Genomic DNA, 24,016 nt, shown 5'->3' on the forward strand with positions numbered 1-24,016 from the left:
CCTTCGTTTGCACAGATGGGTGCCATGTAACTTTTGAGAAACTTAGATGCATTGCTCAGTGATCGATGCTTAGCTCACTTCTATCCTGACAAACCAGTTATATTGCAAGTTGACACATCCTCTTACGGAATAGGTGCAGTGCTTTTGCACATAATTGGTGACAAAGACAGGCCTACTGCTTTCACATCAAAATTGTTGTCCAAAGCTCCGTGTAACTATTCACAAATCGAAAAAGAGGCTTTGGGTATTGGGTGTGGTGCCAACCAAATTCCACCATTACTGGTATGGCAGAAAATTCTTCTTGGTAATTTATCACAAGCCTTTGCAGTCCTCATTTCATCTGACAAAACCAGCTCCTGTATGAACTGTCCAAAAATTACAAAGATGGGCTTTGTTGTTGTCCCAATACCAATATGAGATTGTGTATCATCAGATGGCTCTACATGGTAATGAAGACACACTTTCATGTCTTCCAATTGCCCCTGATCTAGAATTTGACACTTCTGCTGCATTTTGTTGTCACATTGATGTTCAGGATTCTGAATTGCTTCAATCATTTCTAGTGAACTACAGGAAAATTGCACAGGCCATGGAAGTTGATTCAGATTTGAGAATTTTGCTAAAATATGTTCACACATCTTGCCCTCATTCCTTGCATAGCATAAAGAACACTATAGTGCACCAATGCTTCGCACATCAGCATAGCCATGCTGTACAGAAAGATGTGATTCTTGTTCAAAATGACAGTGGCAAATCACGTGTATAGGTCGCCAAAGCTAAGAGTGGTGGGGAGAAAGTGTTGCAGTCACTTCACCATGGCCACTGGGGGATTGTTCATATGAAACAGTTAGCACATAGACACTGTACTTGGCAAGGTATGGACACCCAAATAGAACAGATGAAGTAACAGTGTCATGCATATGTGGAAAATCAGTCCACTCTGCCACAAAAATTCTCTGCTTGGCTTAAGTTGTGTTCCCGTAGACTTTGCGGGACCATTTTGGAGCACTTGTTGGTTGATTGTGGTAGACTCTTATAGCAAGTTTCCTTTTGCTGTGTCAATGAACTCGACAGCATCACATAGAATGATTCAGGTTTTTTCCTCAATTTTTTGCCTCAAAAGTTTACCTGAAGTAATAGTGTCAGACAATGGACATCAGGTCATGTTAAATGAATATGAAACACACAGTGAATGCAGCGGCATACAGTATCTAACTAGTGCATCATTCCATTCACAGTCAAACAGTGACTCTGAACATTTTGTCAGAATGTTCAAGCAGCAGATGGCTAAACTTCACTCCGCGCACGCCAGGGATCGAGCATTGTAATTGTTTCTTGCCTCCTATCGTTTGGACCATTGCTGGCAGAATTTCTTCATAGCCACCACCATAGGACACTGCTCCACCCTACTGCGCATCCATCATTGAAGGAAGACAGCAAGAATCACTTCATGCCACATGATATTGTCCTTCACATGGTTTTTAGTGGCAGCAGACTGTGGGCGTGAGGTAAGGTTGTTCATCGACTTGGTGCTTGCATGTCTCTCCTTTCAGGTCCAAACGGTTAGCAGTGCCAACATCAGAATCAACTTTGCCACTGTCATGTGCATGATGATCTTTCTGTGTCTCTTCCCCCAGATTCACAGATCCAGAAGACAGCATGGACACAATGGCCACCAGAGGGTGTCATCACGACACTGTGGGAAAACCCCATGGAGACAAAGCCTTCACCTCCTCTGCTACCTTTTGTGTTTCCGATAGAGCTGGGCCCATCCACATTGCAGAAGTCAACGTCCTCCCTCTCCAGTTATTGTCCTCCAGATTTGGACGAGTACTCCTCTGGTGCACGTTGCTGCCTGAGTGAAGGCCAGATGGCAGGGTATGACTGGAAGCTTGACATCCCCAGCAGTCACAGCTTCTGCTCCAGCACTGCATCCACCCTCCATCCTCCCCCACCATTGTTGCATCACTTACATGATGATGGTCCTTCACTTTGGGGGGGGGGAGGAGGAGGAGGAGGAGGAGGAGGAGGAGGAGAAATAATGTTCTGGTGTAACATCAAGTGCCGGCATATTGGCCTGGAACGAACAACAGAGAAGGTTGTGAGATGATGTCAGCCAATCAAATACTGACTAGGATGACACCACGACAGGAGTGGCACCTATACAAAGAGAATATAACCGCTGCTCCAGCTAGCTTTGGCCACACTAGAAGTCCTGCACAAGATGATGAGTTGTGATCCAAAGATACAGCTGTGATTTAGTATATATTGAAGGACATTGATTATTTGCATGTCACCAATTGATTGAAACATTTCATTGTGAAAAGGCAAAGTTAAGTACTGTCAACTTAGGAACCCTATAGCAGATGAGTGGGCAGGATGACACAAACAAGAAATACATACTCAGTGGACTACAGACCAAACCTATCATGATAATTCAACGTAAAACCATCAGTACTAATATTGAGTATCATCCCAGGGGCTCGCAGCTCTTTTGTGAGCATGTCCTTGTATACCACTTGTCACCAACCTTTGCAGCATTACTTCATTTCTGTGCTGCATGCTTTTACTTCCACTATCTGTTTCTCCCTCTGCCACTACATTGGATGGTTTCCTTGGCGCCGACCCTGCTTGGACTTGGTCCATGATATAGCCTTGAATTACAACTTCTGGAATATTCTACAACATATCATCAAATAAATATGTGGCTCCATTGATGGGTATCACCTGCCACCAGTTTTCAAAATTTCAAAAAATCTGGATTGTGCAGGAAAGGTCACCAAATCCATAGTGTGCTCTACCTTATGCCTTCCATCCACGTCTTCTTCTATTTCATGCAGTCATACACATTTAAACCCAGCACTGTAGCCATCTCATTGTAGTGGTGGTGGGGGTCAGAAGCTTCCTGCTCAGTGAGCACAGGGATCACACTGTTGGTGCCAGAGCTGAAAACTCCCTGTGCTTGCCAAGGAGTATGTGCTATGCATGACTGGGGCATCGTACCCCAAGTAAAGGATTACTGACCAGGCAGGCATTCTAGAGTCTGGAGGGCAAGAATGGGGATAGGCCACATTCAGAGTTGGTGGCATCGTGACAGATCAGCCCCAAATGAAGCAGGTGAAGTTATCTCCCACTAGTGTCTTTGGGCCCCAACAGTCTCTATGAAAGAACAGTCCCCTTTCAATGCAGATAGGTGCAACCCTAAAATCTTCCCTTCCCTGGCTACACTGTGGGTGAAGCACAGGGCAAAGTGCAAGCAGAGGAATTCTTGCTGCAACATTTGGTCTGTACAAGGACTGATAGTGATTCCATCTTGGCGAAAAACCACTTGTTTTCAGTAATGCGGACCCCAGCACTTCTCAAATACCAGGAATATTACAATACTGCTGCTTATCACAGGGTTTGAGGCTGGGTCTGGAACTATGTCCTAGGCACTATGTATAACAAACTTCTGTCTCTTAAAACACCTCTTTGGAGGCTGTTACTTTTTGGTTAAGGTCATTTCAGACTATTGCCGTCTGCAATGTTTACCTCCCTTCCAAGGTGAAGTGCTTCAGAATGTACTGTTTGCATTGGTATCTCGGCTCCCCCATCTTTGCGGGTCTTCGATGATTTCAATGCCCACAACCTTTTGTGGGGTGGAACCTTGGTAACTGGCCATGGTAAAGACTTTTAAAACTCTCCAGTACAACTTGACCATTACCTCTTGAGTGATGGTAGCCCAACGCACTTCAATGTGGCACACAAACCTTCTCGGCCACAGACCTTTCCGTTTGCATCCCTTGTATTTGCCCATCCATCCGCTGGAGGCTGCACAGTGACCTATGTAGTAGTGACCACTTTCAAATCTTCCTGTCCCTTGCTCAGTGTCACACCCCTGGACGCCTGCCCAGATGGGCTAACAGTGCTGGCTGGGATGTTTTCACCTCTGCTGCTGACATTGGCTCCCTGCTGCATGGTGACCTTCATCTGGAACCTGCGCCACATTGAGATCCTAGGGAATGAGCTTGCTGAACACTTGGCCAAACAGGCTATCAGTAAACTGACTCTCGAGAACAATTTTCCAGAAACTGACCTGCAGTTGGTATTAGACCATTACGTTTAAGTGCCCAGAATATGGTATGGCTCATTATGACTTCACCAAACTAACTATGGGTGATAAAGGAGACTATGAATCTGTGGAGGTCCTCCATGCAGGCTTCTAACAAGCAATCTACCTTTCTACCTTTAGAAGATCCCCATTGGCCATACTTGTCTAACTCATGGTTATTACCTCCATAGCGAGGACCCATCCCACTGTTGTTTTGGCATCCATATGACAGGGGTCCACATTTTGCTGGACTGTCCTAAACTAGCCACTCTGTGGCAGACTCATAGCTTCCGTGACTCACTGCCCTGGTGTCAGGAGACCATTACCCAGAATCTGACTTAGTTTTATGTTTTTTTCATGAAGCAGGCTTTTACCACTCTCTTTAAGGAAGGGTCATTTAACTTCACTGTCCTGTTTGGGGGTTGGCAGAAAATTCTGTCTTCCTTGCCCAGACTGAGCTGCAGCTATCTTGGCTTGGCAATCCGGAGCAGTCCTGGCCCTACCCGCTCTTTCTCTGTTACTGTCGTTTCCCCCAATCCTCATGTGATCTGTAAGACTTGTTCATCTTTTCTCTGTCTGTGCTTTTCTAGCTGTAGTAGGTAAGGAATTTGGTCACACCATAAACAATAGTGAGAGCATCTTTTTCTATATGAGAATACCTGCACTGAGTTTGAATGAGCAGCTTTTAGGAAAAAGCAATGGGTCTGTCTTGTTAACCAATTTGTGTGAAATCACAGCGCTGATTCCTTAGGAACAAGCATCAACTCGCAAAACTACTGGTTTTGCTGGGTCAAAATGCACTAAACATCTGTCACTAAGCAAGGCATTTTTGAGTTTCCAAAATCTGTCTTGACAGGTCTTAGCCCAAAAAAAGATAAATTTTTGCAACGCCAACAATGCAACGAAGCCACGATTTGTGTGGCACTTGGTATGAACTGAATGTAGTATGTCACCTTGTCTAGTACTGACTGAAGTTCAGACACATTGCGAGGAACAGACAGGTCACAGATTGCAACAAATGAGGCTGGAGGCGGTGCACACCCTAAGTATTGTAGTTCAGTGTGAAAAAAGTCGCACCTTCAAACAATGGAATATCCAGGATGCAATGTAACAATGCGGAGAAGGAAAATTGCTACTCACCATATACTGGAGATGCTGAGTCGCGATAGGCACAATAAAAATATTCACATAATCTTAGCTTTCAGCCATTAAGGCCTTTGTCAGCAGTAGACACACACACACACACACACACACACACACACACACACACACACGAAAGCGCAACTTGCGCACATGTCTGCAGTCTCAAAGAGCTGAAACCACACTGCGAGCAGTAGCACCAGTGCATGGTGGGAGTACCGACTGGGTGGGTGTAAGGAGGAGGCTGGGGTGGGGAGGGGGAGGGATAGTATGGTGGTAGTGGTGGGCAGTGAAGAGTTGCAGTTTAGACGGAGGGCTTACTTCACTGTCCTATCCACCATCCTTCCCACCCCTCCTACTGTGGTATTCCGCTGTCCACCGAACCTACACAATATACTTGTCCATCCTTACACAATCCCTGCTCCCAATCCCTTACCTCATGGCTCATACTCCTGTAATAGAACTAGATGCAAGATCTGTCCCATACATCCTCCTACCACCACCTACTCCAGTCCACTCACTAACGTCACCTATCCCATCAAAGGCAGGGCTACCTGTGAAACAAGTCATGTGATTTACAAGCTAAGCTGCAACCACTGTGGTGCATTCTACATGGGCATGCCAACCAACAAGCTGTCTGTCTGCATGAATGGTCTAAGTTTATGGTATTGTCAGTATATTTGGTATGAACTTCAATTATTAAACAGTGTTTTGATACAATATGTTCAGGACTTTCTGGTTTATTTGTCACAATTTTCATTTGATAAAATATTATTAACACTGCTTTGCTTCTGTTTCTGTTGTTATCAGACTTAATGTTAATTAAGAAATAATGTCTGTGTGGTGATACTAAAAAGACAGATTTCCTGTATTTATTCATTTTTTAAATTGTGTTATGGATTTTGCAGTAATTTTTTGATTGCAGAAATAATATTCGTGGATTGCACAGTTGCTAAAATAGTTACTAAGTGAGAGCTTGAACTTGTTAACAGGAAAGACAATGTCCTTCGCCTGTGAAATTACCTGCTGGAGGTTCTTGCAGCTTGCTATCTTCAGTTGGAGCTTTCTCTCTAGTTGCAGTAAAACTTCCAAGTGGTGCTGGATATACTGGACTCTACGGAAGAATTCTAGGTGAATAATAGAGCATAGAAAATACAGCAATTTGTGTCCTGTGGATGGAAAGGAGTTGCAGTTCTTTTGCTGCTGTGTGCTTAATACATGGAAAGGGTTGAATATCCTTAGCAGTGATATCTAGGGAACTGAAACTTCAATTCAGCAGCAACAGAAACATTTTTCTGTGTAACCGGCCACCAGCAGTGCAAGATGTGAAGTTGTTAACTTTAAGAACATGATTTTCTTTCATTCAATGTAAGAGTGGTAAGGATTGCTAACTGTTGTTGCTTCCCATTTTCCAGAAATTCTGTTCTTCATTGTCTCTATGTTCTAGACTCCATCCTTACACCAAGTCTTTTGTTGCTTTGCTAATTCTCATTTGCTCCAACCTTTTTATGCCACCTAACAGTTGAAGGAGCCCATGGTCCTGAAAACTAGCGAGATTTTTTTTTCTTTTCACTGCTTGTGTTACTGCTGTTAAGTAAACAGGTACTTTGTTATTATCTATTTAATTATCAACAGTTTTTATTAAAGTATGCACATTCATGTGCCAGAACATAATTTCATAGCACAAGATATCCAAAATTGTAGCTGTACAGCAGTCAGTAGCTTCTTGCACTTAGAAGTTTGTGAACTGTTTTAATTACTGCAGTTTGTTTAAAGTCATTATAATTTCTAAGGTGATGCATTAATCTCAAGTTCTGGGCTTCATATTGATATGCTTACAGCTCTGTCTAAAAAAACACTTAATGGTCAGTTCCAAACCGTACTGTGTATGGGCAGGTGCTATCACAGTCGATGTAGAAACTGCAGAAAGGTACCTCTTACTAAAGTGACCAAACATTTGGTGTCATGTTGTATGTTATGGGTCCATGTCATGTCTTGAAATTGTCTAATACTTTCATTTTGATCCAAACTATAACCATGGAAGTTGTATTGTAATAGGTATTGATGGCTCAAAATACCACATGTATGTAAAAAAGTGGCACTGCTAGTGACTGAAGGGATTGACTTTCTCCAGAAAAAATTGAGGAACCATACATTCCCATCTATCCCTTAAGCTTGTGCCAATACAATCTGTTTCATATTTCACACTAGAAAAGTAAGAGAATCAACAAAAGGGAAAACAAAAATCTGAAATAAGATGCAGGGAAGTTCCCTAATTTTGAGAAGCAATGAATTATGCAATGATTCTATCTTGAGTAGGATTTCAGTTTCTAATGTGATGAGAGCCTCAAGAAACTGGTCATGAGGATGAAAACTGATTCTGTTTCCTAGTCTCAACCCCTCTTGTATATTAAAAGTATTAGACTGCTGGCTAGCTCTTCTGACAATGATGATAGTACATATTTTTAGGTGTCAGTGCTTGTAGTTATGTGATGAGAGCAATACATGAAATTTAAAGAATTCAGATTTTCCTACTTATTTGGTTGGTGCCTCATTCTGCTTTTGGTTTCTTCAGCTGTTTTCAAAAGTTGGGCAGTGGGATGTTCAGTTATTAAACTGGACACAAGATGTTTTTCATTTTCTTATATCCAAAAGACATGTCATCCCTTCATTACTGCTGTATATCAACCACAGTTTATAAAAACACAGTTTGTTGTGCAGCATAGCCAAGCATCAAAGCATAAGAAGCTACTAGCTTCCACCACTCATGTCCCTCTCTAACCAACTGACAATGCATTTCCCTTTCCTTTGCACACAAAAATGGACACTTTACAGAATGCTGGTAATGCCACATTTACTAGTCATTTTAACTGTTTTGTTTTAATAACTTTAGTTCTTGGAATTATGTTTTGTTTTATTAGTTGTATTTAGTTTTTATAATAAAGGAGATAAGTGAAGACATAATAAGAACTGCCATTTATATGACATTAATGAAGTTAGTCAATTCAATTGATCAATCTTTGAATTGTAGTTTAATAGAGGTCATTTAGAACTATAAATGCAGTTATGCAAATATGTCTTGGGTTTTACATGCACTAATAAACATTTAAATGTAGTTATACCTATTCTGTATAAATACAAAAATTGTAGAGAAATTATTGTACAGATACATAGCATTTTTCTGTTATGTTTTAAAATTGGGATAATTATGGCAATGATTATATTTCCTTGCACTGACAGTTGTTAGTGTTGCTTTGGATATCTTATTTGGTCTACATTTGGAAATGTAGTTGCAATGTGAAGAAATGGTTTGTGGTCACAAAAGTGATTTGTAAGCAATTTTCTTTGTAGCTTGATTGCACTTCCATAGTGTTCTACCAATCAGCTGAAGTCTACCACCTGGTTTACTCTTGACTGAGCATATATGATCATCCCATTTGATGTACCAAACTGTTTCATCCAGGTATTGGTATGCATTGGTTGATTCCAGCTCTTACTCATTCATGTCATAGTCCGAGGATGTGACATTTTTTTTCATATGTGAAGTGCACAATTTTACATTTCTGCATATCCAAACAAAGTTTCCAATATTTGCCCCACTTTGAAAACTTATCAAGTTTTGAACGAATATTTATGTTGCTTCTTTCAAACAATATTTCATTACAGATAACTACATCATCTACAAAAATTCTGAGGTAACTATTAGTATTGTCTCCAAGGTCATTAGTATAAAACATGAACAGCAAGGGTCCCAGAAAATTTCCTTGGGAGGTACCTGAAGTTACTTTTACATTTGACAATGACTGCATCTGAAAACACATGCTGTATTCTCTCAAACAAAACATCCTCAATCCAGTCACAAATTTCACTTTATATGCCATGTGATTGAACTTTCAGCAAGAAGTATAGGTGTGGTACTGATTCAAATGCTTTTCAGAAATAAAAAAATACAGCTATCTCACTGCCTTGAACCAAAACGTTCACTATTTCATCTGAGAAAAGTGCCAGTTGGGTGTCACACAATCACTGTTTTTGGAGCCAATGCTGGTTAGTATTGAGTAGGTCATTCTATTCAAGATACCTCATAATCTTTGAACACAAAATGTGTGCCAAGATTTTACAACAAATCGATGTCCAGGATATTGGAAGGTAGTTTTGTGGCTCACTTCTACTACCCTTCTTATAGCCAGGTGTGACCTCTGCCTATTTCCAAGAACTGGGCATCGGTTTCTCTTCACAGGATGTATAATAGATTGCAGGTTTAAGAGGACTAACTAAGCCACAAGTTCAGTACAGAATGTGGCAGGGATTCCATCAAGCCCTGCAGCTTTGTTTAGTTTCAACAATTTTAGCTGTTGTTCAATACCACTTATACCTAATACTTGTTCCATTCATCTTTTTGTATGCGCGAGAATTACACTGGGGCAATTCTCGTGAGTTTTTCCTTTTTAAATTCATGTTTGAAAAGTGCTAATCATTTCAGCTTCTGCTTGCTACCCTCAATTTCAGTTCCTGTTTGAATCTCTAGGGACTGGACACTAACTTTGGTGCTACTAACAACCTTTTCATACAACCCGAATTCCTTTGGGTTTTATGAGATATCATTTGACAGTATTCTGTTATGATAGTCAATGGAATCATCATGCATTCGGCTCTTAAATGCATTTCATCAGGCAGCACTCTGCCTATAGCCCTATGCTTTGTTTTACACTTATTTTGCATTAATCTCTGTTTCTGTAGAAGTTTCTTTACAGTGATTATATACGATGGAATTCCCTCTCCTTATGAACTTTTGTAGAGGGTACATATCTATTCAGCATGTCATCGGCTATTCTGTTAAACTTGGGCAATAGTTTGTCTACACATTCCTGTCCTGTGCTGAGAGATTAAAGTTCCTCATTGAGATTGGACGTTACAGATTTCTTATCCAGTTTCTTAATGATGGGTTAGTAATTGAAAAATCAATGCGCTAAATTTCTCTTACAACAGTCATTATATGAAAGCTGTGATCCTGTTATCTGGGAAGTATTTACAAATATTTTTCAATAATATTATGTATATATTATATATGTGGGATGGGAGAATTAATTTAGAAATGATGACAATCACACAGGCACATAAGCACTCATTATTCACACATCGAACTTGCGAGTGAAATGGGAGGAAATGGGGTGTGATGAATAAAAGCCATTCTGCTCTATGAAGGGTGGGGGATGTGGCATTGACCAAAGAAGTAAAACCTTTATAAGTAAACCTGCTCTATTTTCTGTTTCTAGTAATCATCATCTTTATTTTTTCTTATTTAAAAAGAAGCCACTTGCAATGTAACAATTTAAAAAAGGACCCAACAAATGTTTTAAGTGTTTGAATTATGCCAACACTTTTTTAAAAATCAGCTGTGGCTAATTGTAGAAAACTATACCCTCTCTCGCATCCTTTCCTTATATTATGAGAGTGACTTCAGTACTAAGATATTTTAACTGTAACACTTATTTTACAGCTACTCCTGCTGTCAGATGACTGCAGAAAGATTTTATGGGTGTCAAAGACCTCTTACACAAGCAGTCTCTGGTAGAACTGGACACCAACACATTTGGCCAGAGTCAAGGTGGTTATGCAGCTGTTGCAGTGCCTCCTGGACCAGGAATCTACCGAACACTACTGTTTGTGTGACCCTGCCAGCATTGGCGAAAAAGTGCAACAGCTGGAGGTGAGTCCTGAGTGTGGGTTTCTAGTAGGTAGTAACTGGCATGTTAAAGATTGGTGACAGGTGGCTCTGCCTTTTTTTAGGTTTGAATACAACAGACAAAATATCCTGCAAGACAAATTTTGTTTTTATATTTCTATATTTACGCCCTGTGACAATGTACTGTGTGTGACAAATTGTTTCCAAATAAATGAAATGAAATGAGATTAGATTCAGCTGTCATTACATGTTAACACTTCCACATAACTTGTGTTAAAAGATTTGTGTTTTTCTTACATGTCATAACGGGGATATTGGGTTTGCCATATATCTAAAATGTTATGACTATTATATAGGAAGAAACCAGATTATTGATAAAATACTTTTTACAATAATGTGTTTGATATAGTAATATTTGTAAGAGGAACAGTTTGGTTTTTATTTATTTTCATATTTGACAAATTTCTCATCCAGGGCTTTGCATGACTGTGTTGAATGTTTTCATTAGTAATTAACTGTCTTGAGCAAAACTACTGTATTATTCCACTTCAGTACACTGCCTTTTGGAGCCACACCACCATTCTCAAGACAACTGTAATATTCTTTGGTCATTGAATCTGCTTCAATCTATCATCTAACATAAGTGAATAATACAGTGGTTATTTTAATGCAAAAAAAATCTTGAATGGAATTATTTATATTCATCTTCAATTTGGTCACAATATTTTTAGCTTGTGCATCCATAAAAATGATCCGTATTTGCACTTGCACTTGAAATAGTGAAATACACCATTAATCCAAAAAGCACAGAGACTTATTTTATTGCCAGTGAATCAGTACCAACAGTGGAGTATTATGCTGGCAGCTTGAACTAACAACACTGAACAATAGATGTACATCTGACCAGTCACTTGTGAGTAGAGAGTGTTAAACAGTGGATGAGTGGTCACATCATGCCAGCGTTGTTCTCATCACAAATCATATTTGACCAACATCCCTAAATCATGTGTGTAATATGTTCACCAGAATCTTTTGAAGAAGAGAAAGGTTTGTGCAAAAATTGTCCCACAAACCTTTTCTCCCCCAAAAAAAAAACAATGATGCTTGGACGCTTTTGCGAGTTGATTGAAATGCAAAATGAGGACATTTCTTTTCTCAAAAACATTATGACAAGTGATGAGACATAGTCGTTGTTAGTGGAAAACACTAATTTAGTGCTCAAACAGTTCACACACTAGGAAGACAAAGTACAGTAAAATTAGCAATGCACAAGTGGCCAGTGGAGACCGATGCTCCGGCCTGTGTATTCACTAGTTCCTATAGGGGGCACAGCCGCCAGGCTGCATATGCAACTGGTGTCATATTAGCAGGCCAGGTGGTCTCTAATGGCTGAATCAAACACAAATTTCACATGCAAACTACAAAACAATGCACACACAAAATTGGTAGTTACAGCTCACCTCTTCCGTTCAATGAAGTGAGCACTGTTCTTATGTCAGTTTCTTTTCTGGTCACCGTAAAGTTTGAGATATGAACTGGAGGACATTGTCTGTAACTAATGTATGGAAGACCTTCTGTTGCAAAAATATTTGATAAAGCTGAAGTTATTGCGGTGGAGAAGTAGCTGGACAATGCACCACATATGGAAGCACAGAAAGTTAGAAAAGGACCTGCAAAATGTTCACAAATTTGTTCCCATGGCTGCTATGGATCTGTCAACGGTGACAAGGAAGTGCGCAGAGCCTCCTGATGGGTGTCACACTGTTGTTGGGCCATTACAATCTTCACCATTTGCCCATCAATGTCTGGCAAGGAAATATGTCTACATGCTAATGCTTTTGTACATGACACACCCTAGTGGTAACCATGCAATAAACGCACAACGTCACAGCGAAGGATGGAGGGCTCTACAACCTGGGAGCAGCGTTCTCTGTAGCTAACATCACCACTCCATCCCAAACAGAAAGATAAATTTGTAATGCAAAATAATTTCTCAAAGTATCGGAAGCATGGCCCAGAGGCTTGCTTGGCCGCCATGTTGCACAAAAGAAACAACTTTGCTTAACACGGGATTGATAGCTACCACAGCTGCAAATTTAGTGCTAATAATAGGGAAACCATCAACAACATTTTGTTCTTCCATGACTAAATGAAAACAGAGTAACATTTGCATGTTTCGCCATAGGTTGGTAATGTATCTCTATTTGAATTTTGATAGGAAAAGAGCCCAATGCTGAAAGTTATGTGTGGCTTCTTCTGCCAAGAATACCAAAGGGTTAAAAAGAGATACCAGTATTTTGTGGTCTGTAATCAGGTGAAACTAAGAACCGTATAGAAAAATATGAAATAATTTAGGGCATACACAATTTCTGAAGCCTCTTTCTCTGTCTGAGAATAAAACTGTCATGCTTATTGTGCTGAATTTAAAGAGATAGAGGCATATGCAAAGGGTGTTTGGATCTGTTTGCATACTTCTGAGTGAGAATGGTGCCAATTAAAAACTGAGATGTGTCCGTCACAAACAGAAGTGGCTGGTTCTGCAAGAAAGTGACCAAACAAGTAGGCAACTGCAGCTTAAATTTTAATGTGTGGTCACAAGCTGGGCACTAATGGAAAGGAACATCTTTACATAATAATGCATGGAATAATTGTGCCACAGTAGCAGCATCTTGTACTGATTTTGGGTAGTGCACAATTTTGAATAAAAATTCCTGTAATTCCGTAAGAGATGTGGGGTGTGGCAGTGTGGCAATAGCATCCATATGCTGGTGCCATGGATGAATTCCAGCTCATGACATTTAAAAATCCAAATAAATAATGGATGGTTGGAAAAACCTGTGTCTTGTCCAAATTGCACTTTTATCTTCCAGACTGTAAAACAGAAAATAAAGCATGAAATTCCTGCGAATGTTCCTCTGAAGAGGCACCAGATACTACTATGCTGTCTAAATAGTTGAGACAGTTTGGAACTGATGCAATAAGTGGCTGTAAAATGCATTGGAAACTAGCTGGTGAGGTTGCTATGCCAAAAGGCACAGACTGGTATAGATAAGGGCTAAATGGATTATAGGTAACTAGAAGGTGTTCAGGTTACTTGTCAAGTAGCAGCTGATAGATGTATCTCTGTTTTTGAAAAATAAGACCCCCACTAATTTTGCTAACAGCTTGCCCAGGGTACAGCCGAGGGTAGGTGTCAATGATTGACTGTGCATTAATAGATTTTTTTAGAGTCATTGCAGAGGTGTAATTTACCAGCATGTTTTTCTACCATTGCTAGTGGTGCTTATCATTCACATGAAGGAGGAGGAGGAGGAGAACAAATACCATTGATGGATTGAAGATGATCTAATTCTGCTTTTTCTTAACTCCATATAGTTACCAGTACCAGGGGGACCCATAAAAAATGGGGATGGGCAAATTATATTAACGTAATATGAGCTTGAAATTCTGTTCCACAATCCAGCTCTGGAGAAAACAGATCAGAAAATTTGGCACAGAGCATCTGACTATTGGAATGAAATTTGATCTGGAACTAAATGCAGTACATCATTGGTGGAGAAGCAATACAGTTTGAAAGTGTCAAAACAAACAGATTTTCAGCGTAAACATTGCCCACAAATAGGGATGTCAATGAACAAACCACAGCCTTGTAAGTCACAGGTGCAGAAAATAGTCCATGACTGGGAATGTATTGTTTGTTATAGCTCACTAGCCTTTGTGGAAGTGGGGTCAGAGAGGGAGGCCCCCCCTCCCTTTCCCTTTCCAGGAGCCCATAGTTCTTCCGAGAGCTATGCGTGGCACATGTGAGGCTCCGAGGTATTGCAGCCCATTCTTCATTCTTCCTTCCTGGGCTGCATTTCCTTCACTTAGCCTCTCCCCCCAGATCCTGGCTTTTTCCCCACTGCCTTCACCTGGCTATCCACCACATTCTCTGTGCTGCTTGAGATTTTGTACCTCTCGCTTGTTACCTTTCATCCTTTTGGTTCCCCCCTTAGGATTTGGACTCCACCTCTAAATTTTCTATCTTTAATGTGTACCATTTGGGGAAGAACTCACTCCCTACCATCTATGGCATGGATTCCCCCTCCCCCCTCTTCCTTCCATGCCATAACCCCCTCCATCATGTAAAATAACAAGCATGTTCAGGCTGTCCAAATGTTGGGGCTGTTATGTACCCATCTGGCTGAGCCCCTCCTGACAACACAGGAAACACACTATTTATATGTGAGCTGTCCCCTCCATGTGTGTACCAAGGAGTGGTTGCTTGTCGTCCTGGAGCAGTGGAAGTCTCAGCAATGACCGCTGTGCCACAGAGCTGTTGCTGTGGCTGGCTAATGCCCATGGGCAAAACCCCTGATAGGAGTGGGTGGTACTGAGGAAGATGGTTGGCATATGGATATTCTCTAATGGCCATCTCTTTGAGTGGTAGTGTATCATTGAATGCTGGTTCGTATCACCCTGCAGCCTTCCCTTCCTTGGCTACACCCTGGGAAGAGGGCCAGGCTTGCCATCTTGGAATGAAACCCTGTCCCCTCTAACTGATTGTACTAGAAGGGATAGGGACGCATTCACCTCCACAAAGCCATTGTTTTTGTGGAGAATATCGAGGGCAACATAGAGGTGGATTCTGTCAGTAAGATGCAGTTGGGCATGCTGTTCATCAAAACTTCTCCTGCTGTCCAGTCTACAGCCCTCCACGATTGTGATCACCCTGGTGACATCCACGTGTCTATTACCCTTCACCAGTCTCTGAATATGGTCCAGGGAGTGATGTTTCATAGACCTCATCCTACAAAATGATGATGAACTCCAGTCTAATCTGGAGTGACCACACATTTATTTTGTTCAACATTCCCAGGAGGGTCATAAATACAACCACTAAACCACTACAATTGTAGCCCCTTTATTCTGGCTTTTGAGGGGGTATGCCTTCATAGATGGTAAAGATTGTGTGTTACCAATGTGACATGAAGCCGTGCATTCCTCCACCTGTAAGGTGCTTGTGGCACTTATGTTTTGGTCTGAAGTGTTCCTGGTGTATGGCGGACCCTGTGTGTGAAGACTGTGGCCACACATGCCATGTGGGAAGCCCCTGTATTCCACTACCTAAGTGGGCAAACTGTCATGACTGTCACTCTCCACTCTCACCAGATCGCTCAGTTTATAAAAAAGAAAAGGAGATAGAGTTAAAATCCATTGGATTGTCTATCTTACATTGATTTTCACCAAAAATATTACCTAACCCAACCTACTGTCAATTTCTTCTTTCATCTGTTGTGTCCTTTCCCCCTTCCAACTGTATCTTTACTCTATACCCATCCACTTCTCATTTCCTCTTCCCTTGCAGTTGCCACACCCACCCTTCTGGGTGTTGTTCAACCTTCCTGGCCATATCCTATGGGGTGCTGCATATACTGATCCATTGGTCCTTGCAGAACACATCGGAACACACTTTGCAACAGCTTCAGCGTCCTCTTCCTATCTTGCTACCTTCCTCTGCCAGAAACACTGAGTTGAAGAAACCCACTTCTGTTCATCCCCCACTGAGCAGAATCCTATAATGAACCTTTCACTGAATGGCAATTCCAGCAAGCTTTTACCTCTTCACAACATGGCACCATGCCCAGATTCTAACCACAACCAGATTATCCAACACTTGGGTATTACCCATAGGCATCATCTACTCAGGGTCTTCAACTGTATTTGGCTTGTGGATGCCCTCCCTTCACAATCTGCCATCCACCTGGCCTCTTCATGGGCTCTCCCTCACAGTTTCCAATTTTCTCCCTATAAAATGCTCGTCACAAATTTTTGCTGCTTACCCTCAGCACCAATTGATCCAAGACTTTATTTAGGCAACCAAAGCCTCAATGCTATAGCACAGTCCTGTTTCTTTGGTCTTACTTTTGATAAAAAGCTGGCATGGATGCCCCATATTCTCCACCTGAAGACACCCTGCATGTGGAAGCTTAATGCTATCTGCCCCTGGCCACACCTCTTGGGATGCAGATCAAGCTTCTCTTCTCCATCTTTGCTATGCTCAGGTTTTGTCCTCACTAGATTATGGCTGTCAGGTTTATGACTCAGTGGCTCCTTCCACTCTGAAACTACTTGACCCTCTTAATTGTTATGGGGTTCACCTGACTTTATGTGTGTTTTGTGCTAGTCTTGTCAACAATCACCCTGCAGAAGCAGGGATTCCCTCTCTATATGTATGACCGAGCCAACTCCTGGTTTCTTATGCAACAGCCATTTGGTGATACCCTGACGATCCCTTGTACCCCATCTTCTTTGCAAATGAGGTATGTCTCCCTCCTGCTACCCACCATTGGGTGGGATTGCTGGTTGGAGTGCATCTCACTTCCTTCTGTCCGGATTTTCATCTCTACTCACTGGAAATGGCCTTGTGTATTTCCTCCTCCCCCTTCCCGCCCAGCCCAATTTGATGGACCCTCGAATGGTTCAAATGGCTCTGAGCAATATGAGACTTAACATCTGAGGTCATCAGTCCACTACAACTTAGAAATACTTAAACTTAATTAACCTAAGGACATCACACACATCCATGCCTGAGGCAGGATTCGAACCTGTGACTGTAGCGGTCACGCGGTTCCAGACTGAAGTGCCTAGAACTGCTTGGCCACACCGGCTGTTGATGGAGCCTTGACCACAGATGCAGACTGACCTATTCGACGGTCCTAGGATCTCTGTCTGCCCTATGATATTCTGGCATCTTGTACATTCTGTCCTTGAAGAGTTCCCGGATGCTATCATCTTCAACAATGATAGTTCTAAAATGGTAAATTTGTGGGGGGGGGGGGGGGGGTATGCTTTTGTCTCCTATTGCACAGATCACCATTTACTGCTGGTATTACGTAGTGTGTTCACATCAGAGTTGCTTGCCATTTTCAGGGCCCTCCATTTTGTTTTTCAGGCCTCCCTCCATAGTGTTTTAATATATCTGGCTCAATATGCAGCTTGCAACCCATTAACTGATGCTGCCCTCGTTCCCCTTTGGTCTCTGCCATCTATGACCACCTCTGTGCCCTTTCCTGTGCTCCTGCTCTGTTGTCTTTCGCTGGGCCCCAAATCATGTGGGCATCCCCAGGAATGAACAGGCTAACCATTTGGCTGGTGACACAGATACTCAGCACCATTTGCTTTCATGATTTTAGGTGCAGCTATGCTAATCTAATCTAGGTAAACATCAAACATCTTTTCCCAAAAGTGAAATGACATATGGTGCTCGATGCTCTCCGTAGTAAACTACACACAAACAAGGAGATTACTGCAGTTTCGTACTCTTCCTTCAACTCATCTTGGAAGGAGTCCACTGTCTTATGATACCTGCACATTGGTCGTATTGGGCTCATCCACTGTTTTCTATTGCATAATCAGCCACCCCACAATGTGCTCATGGAGCCAGAATGCCAGTATCCCATATATTGGTGGAATGTCCCCTCTGTCTTATGCAAGTAACTTTTGAATTATGGAACTGATGACCTTGCCGTTTAGTTCCATAACTTTGCCTCGGTCAATTCTCAGACCTACTTGGATTTGAATTCTCCCTCTCTGTTTGACTGATCGATTAATAATGCTTCTGCACCCATGTCGACCTGAATTCCCAGTGGTTTGTTAATGCATTCTCATAAGTCATTGGCTAGTTGCAAACATTGCATTCTACCATCTGGCACGTAGAGTACTGTTCTTGCTACATCTCGCTCCATGAAGGACATAGCCATGCAGACATGCCACCTCAATTTCAGCTATGAGGTTGTGAAACCGACTAGTGTTATGGTAGCAATGCCGTCCTTCCATCCAGCTGCGCAGCAAACCATCAAACTCGCGTGTCACAAAGTGAAATTACCAGCTATACAACCGGTAAGTTGGAAAGGGCAGAACGAATACTCCTGTGAAGACTTCCTATGTCCCTCCAGCCAACCAACACCTGAGTCTTTCTCTGCTAACTGCAAAGGCTTGAAGAAGTCCAACGAAGGCAAACAGTCTGCTTCTCTGCTGACTCGAATAGCCTCCTCAGCGGTGTCACCAGGTGATACCTTTGCCTAACCAGCCTCTGTGTTGCTGGTGTGGAATACCAACCATTTTTCTACATTGGAATTGGCAGGCCGACAGCATAAGAAAGCCAATACTTATGTGGAGCAGGATCCTCCTGCCTCTGTGCCCTGTAGCAGCCAGTCTTCGTCAGCTGGCCCTCGAGAGCTGCCGAAGTGACACCTCTTCATTTTTTCCTCATCCTGACTCTTCTCTGATGGAACATTCACGGCCTTTCATCCAACAAAGAGGATTTACAGTTGCTTATAGAACTGCAGCCTCCACATGAGCTCCTCTTCAGGAAACGAAATTGCATTCACATGAGTGCTTTGAGTTTTTGCATTTCTTCTGAGTCTGTTTTGACCCCCCACCTCCGAAAACAGCATTTCATCTCATGGAGGAGTGATGCTGCTCATATGGGATGACGTTCATAGTTAACCCATCTCCCTGACTACCCACCTTAGAGCTGTTGCAGTTTGCCTCTTCCTTTTTCACTTGACCTCTTCCCTTTGTACCATTTATATCCTGCCATCATTCAGTGTCACCCAGGCTGACCTCCTGCAGCTTACTGGACATTTCTTCTGCTCGGTGACTAATGTACAACATCTCCTTTGGGGTTCTCCCAGAACCCGTCGGAGAGGTGCCCTCTTTGGTGACCTTAATTAACTTAATCTCTTCTGCCTTAACACAGGAGCACTGAGGTTCCTTTCTGACTCCTCAAACACCTATTCCCATTTGGACCTATCCTACTGCACTGCCCAGCTTGCCCATCATCTCAAGTGGTCTGTTCTTTCTGGCACCTACTTGAGTGACCATTTCCCTTGTGCTATCCATTTGGTCACTCCTACCCCACCTGCGTGCACATCCAAATGACAGCTTGCTAAGGCTGATAGGTGGCTTTTCTCCTCCACGGCGACCTTTGATGAACAAGATTTCAAAAATTGTGATGACCAGATGGAATGTCTTAAAAAGGTCATCGTTACTGCTACTTAACGTTCCAGTACCTACATGTCCTCCTTACCGTGCAGTGTCCTTGTCCCTTGGTGGACTGATGCATGCCGTGACACAATTTGCATGCAAAGATGTGCTCTCTATATTTCTTATGGTGATCCTATGATGGCAAACTGCATTTATTACAAACAAATGCTTGCACAATGTTTTGTTCCTCGTAATAGGAAAAATGGTAGCTGGATTTCATTCACTTCTTCTTTTAACAGCTCCACTTGCTGCTCTGTCACATGGGCTGACCCCTGATGGCTATTTGGAACCAATATCTATTCCCCAATATCCACTCTGACAGTAGCATACGATGTTATCTTCGAACCTATTGCTATCTCCGACACCTTGGGCCACAATTTTTTGGAAATTTTGAGCTCTGCCTCATATCACACTGCCTGCTCAATTGGAAATGAGTGGAGGAGGCTTGGACAATACCCTTCCCTTCTCCAAATTGTGAGTGCTACAATGCTGCCTTTACTATGAGGGAGATAGATCGTGCTCTCCGTTCATCCTGATCCTCCACCCCAGGGCCAGACTCCGTTCATATTCAGATGTTGAGGCATATTTCTTTTGAGGGCAAACACTTTCTGATTAATATGTACAACTCCAGCTATGCACAGGGAGCATTTCCCTGAAACTGGCGTGAAGCCACTGTCATAACCATACCTAAGTCTGGTAAGAACAAACACCTTCCCTATAGCTACTGCCCCATCTCTCTCATCAGCCCTATTTGCAAAGTGATGGAATGTATGATTCATGCCCGGCTTGTATGATGGATCGAGTCTCACAATCTATTAACCATTGTACAGTGTGGATTTTGCGTGCGTCATTCTTCAGTTCACCATCTCAACACTTTGTCCACACATGTCATGAATGGCTTTCTGTGGAAATCCCCAAATGTAGCCCTGTTTCTCGATTTGCAGAAGGCCCGCAACACCCACTGGAGGACTGGTATCCTCCGTAAGGTCTACACTTGGTTCCATCCTGAGCATTGTCCTCTTTGCAATTGCCATTAACCTTATAATGGTCTGCCTCCCACCAAGCATCTCCACTTCCCTTTTAATTGAGGATTTCTCCATGTATTGCAGGTCTCCATGGGCCTGTCTCATTGAGTGGTGTGTTCAGTGATGTTTCGATTGTCTTTAGTCAGGGAGCATCGTTAATGGCTTCCGTTTTTCACTGACAAAACCCTTCGTATGAATTTTTGGTGGCACAGTTGGTTTCTCCCACGATCTTTACATCTGACGCCAGTTCTCTTCCATTCATTGAAACTACAAATGTCCCGGGGCCCATGCTCGATAGGAAACGCTCTTGTTCCTCTCACGCATCTTACCTGGCAGTCCCCTGTATGCAGTCCTTCAATGTCCTACGTGTCATCGATGGTTCTTGCTGGAGTGCAGATCAAACCACACTCTCCTGCTTGCACCTGTCACTTGTCTGTTCGAAATTAGGCTATGGGTGCTTCGTTTTTGCATCTGCACACCTATTCCTCTTATGCCATCTCAACACTATCCACCATCGTGACGTGCATTTGGTCACCAGCGCCTTTTACACTAGCCCATTTGAGTGTCTCTGTGCAGGAGCTGTTTAACCACCATTTTCTTACCACCTTGACTTTGTCCTCAGCAGGTATGCATGCAGTTTGTCTTATATGCATTGCCACCCATCCTGTGCCACCTTCTTCAATGACTCCTTTGATTGCCAGTATGGGGCACGTCCCTCTTCTCTGTTACCTCGTTTTTGGCTTTTGCTCCTAAAGACCCTACTCCATTCTGGCTGTATTCCATTCAGTTTCACAAACTTCACACAGAATTTCACGATAGCACCTTTGCTTGCACTGGTGGTTCTCGGACTGACCATGGCGTTGGGTGTGCCTCTATCGTGGGTGCTGATGTTTCTCGCTATCGGATTCCAGAACACAGGTCAATGTTTACAGGAGTGTTCCTCACCCTGTATCAGGCCGTGGAGTACATCCAGCAACACTGGCTTTTCAATTGTGTCCTGTGCTCAGACTTGCACAGCACACAGTGGCTTCAAAGGTGCTGAGAATCACCCATCCCTCGATGCAGCAGGTACAGGAAAACTATCACTTGCTCACTCTTGATGGAGGGACTGTGATGTTTGTGGTTTCCTGGCCATGTCCGTCTGTCTGGAAACGAGGCTGCTGACACTGCTGCCAAGGCTGCAGTCCTTGTACCCCGGCCCACTTACATTCCATCCGATGATCTATCTGTTTCAGCCTGTCAGGAGGTGGTGCCACTTTGGCATCGCCACAGGCCCTCCCTCCATGGGAATAAGCTCCAGATTATTGATCCCATTGTCCCCAAGTTGTTAAAACTTCAGCTTTGTGATGGAATGCCCATTTTTTAACTATTTAGGTTCCCACTTGGATTTGTACTAATTGCAGCAATATGGCGAAGGCCATTTAATTTTTAGTTCTTTACCTCCATTTCTCTATGGTGTATTTTATAATTCTTTCTCCGTGTCCCTGTTTTTAGCTGTCTTCTCTTACATTGATTGGGACTGATGTGTATTCATTTATTAACTCCTCTCTGTCTTCATGTTCTATAGTTTTGAGATGGGCACATATGTCCCTAGATGCTTTTGCATGCTAAAACGAAACAAACAGTGCACACATTTGAATTTGTTAGATTTTACATTGGGTTGCAGTGTGCAGGTCAAGCAAGTCTCCCAGTGTAGAGGAGTAATACAGGAGAAGAATATTCTGTAACAAGTGTTTATTTTCACTGTATTAGTTAGCTTTCCTATCTGAGAAGGAATTGTGGTAATTGTGGGGTGCACACGCGCACACACACACACACACACACACACACACACACACACACACACACACACACACACACACACACACACACATGTGTGCCATTTGGTGGCCCAAAGAAATCGCATACCATGTCCAGTGTTCCTAGTGAATTCCTGATAAGTGAAATGTTTCATGTATTGGCGATCACCAATCTGAAACGATGAACTGCACAATGAGAATATCCCGCTATTGCATAGTCCTGATATATGAATGCGTGAGCCCCACAGGCTTTCCTCCACATGCATGCAGTATTGTCGTAGCCCTGTCCTCAGGAAATTATTACCAATTTTTCAATTACACATCTAGCTAGTCCTTAGCCAGTCACATCAACCACTGGAATAAATTACAGGAAATCTTCATTAATATCAAGATCCAAGGAATAGACACAGAGAGATAGTTGCTCTATTCTAGCAATTTCAGCAGTTTGATCTGCAAGAATATTGCAACATTTGGCATCATTGGTTATTGATGCAACAGCTGATCAGATTTTGGATTGGGGTCCTTAATGTAATTCTTGTCATATTTACCAGTTCCTTTCAAAACTTACTTGCAGGTTTTCATCACCTTTCACAAAATATTTTGTAATGTCGAGAAAATTATTCATCTTGTCGTCTTGTTTGTCAACTTTGGTAGTCCCAAAGCCTCTGTGTCCCAATCATACCATTTCCTGCTATACACAAAGAATCATTGCTTGATGATAAGGACTGTACATGTTGTATCCCTTTCCATCTGCTCCTCAAGGCCTTGGTCCAGGCAATGTTTCATATTGTTTGTCATGTTCACCATCATGTGAATAAGTCACATTCAATTACAAAGTCTTGTGATAAGTGTTGGTTGTATGTATGTTGAAATATTAGAGTGTATGCGTTCACTCTGAGAACATGGAAGAGACCGGGGCTGGAACATTTTGATGACTACCTTTTGCATAACTAGCAGAAAGCATCATAATCATTTTTGGAACAGTATACCAACCAAAGATATTTCTTCATCCAACTTAGACTAAACATTCAACATTGACCACTTTGAAAACTGAGGGGAAATTTATAAGTTGTGTTGGGCACAAAATTTTTTGGAAATATTGTAGCGTGTTGTGCTAATCAACTTTTTCATGATTTGATAGTAAACAATCACTTGTGTTGTACTTGCAGCCATGTAGAAAGTTGTCAGAGGCTGATGTCAGTTGTAGGTGTTGATTTTGTATCAGGACCCAACAAAGGTGATTCTG

The 24,016-nt window shown here is 42.3% G+C and overlaps 1 protein-coding gene across 1 annotated transcript in view; it reads right to left on the reverse strand.

Annotated features, from left to right (window-relative positions):
• LOC126089070 (fibroin heavy chain-like) overlaps nucleotides 1-23,395 on the reverse strand; it is a 123,244-nt gene extending 99,849 nt beyond the window's left edge. The window contains exons 1-2 of the mRNA XM_049906883.1: nucleotides 23,339-23,395; nucleotides 6,254-6,344 (exon numbers count right to left, since the gene is read on the reverse strand). Of these exons, the coding sequence (XP_049762840.1) occupies nucleotides 6,254-6,344; nucleotides 23,339-23,395 (148 nt within the window). The remainder of the gene's footprint in view (nucleotides 1-6,253; nucleotides 6,345-23,338) is intronic.
• Between the last annotated feature and the right edge of the window lie 621 nt (nucleotides 23,396-24,016).

This window comes from Schistocerca cancellata, chromosome 1 (genome assembly GCF_023864275.1).
Source record: "Schistocerca cancellata isolate TAMUIC-IGC-003103 chromosome 1, iqSchCanc2.1, whole genome shotgun sequence".
Lineage (NCBI taxonomy): Eukaryota > Metazoa > Arthropoda > Insecta > Orthoptera > Acrididae > Schistocerca > Schistocerca cancellata.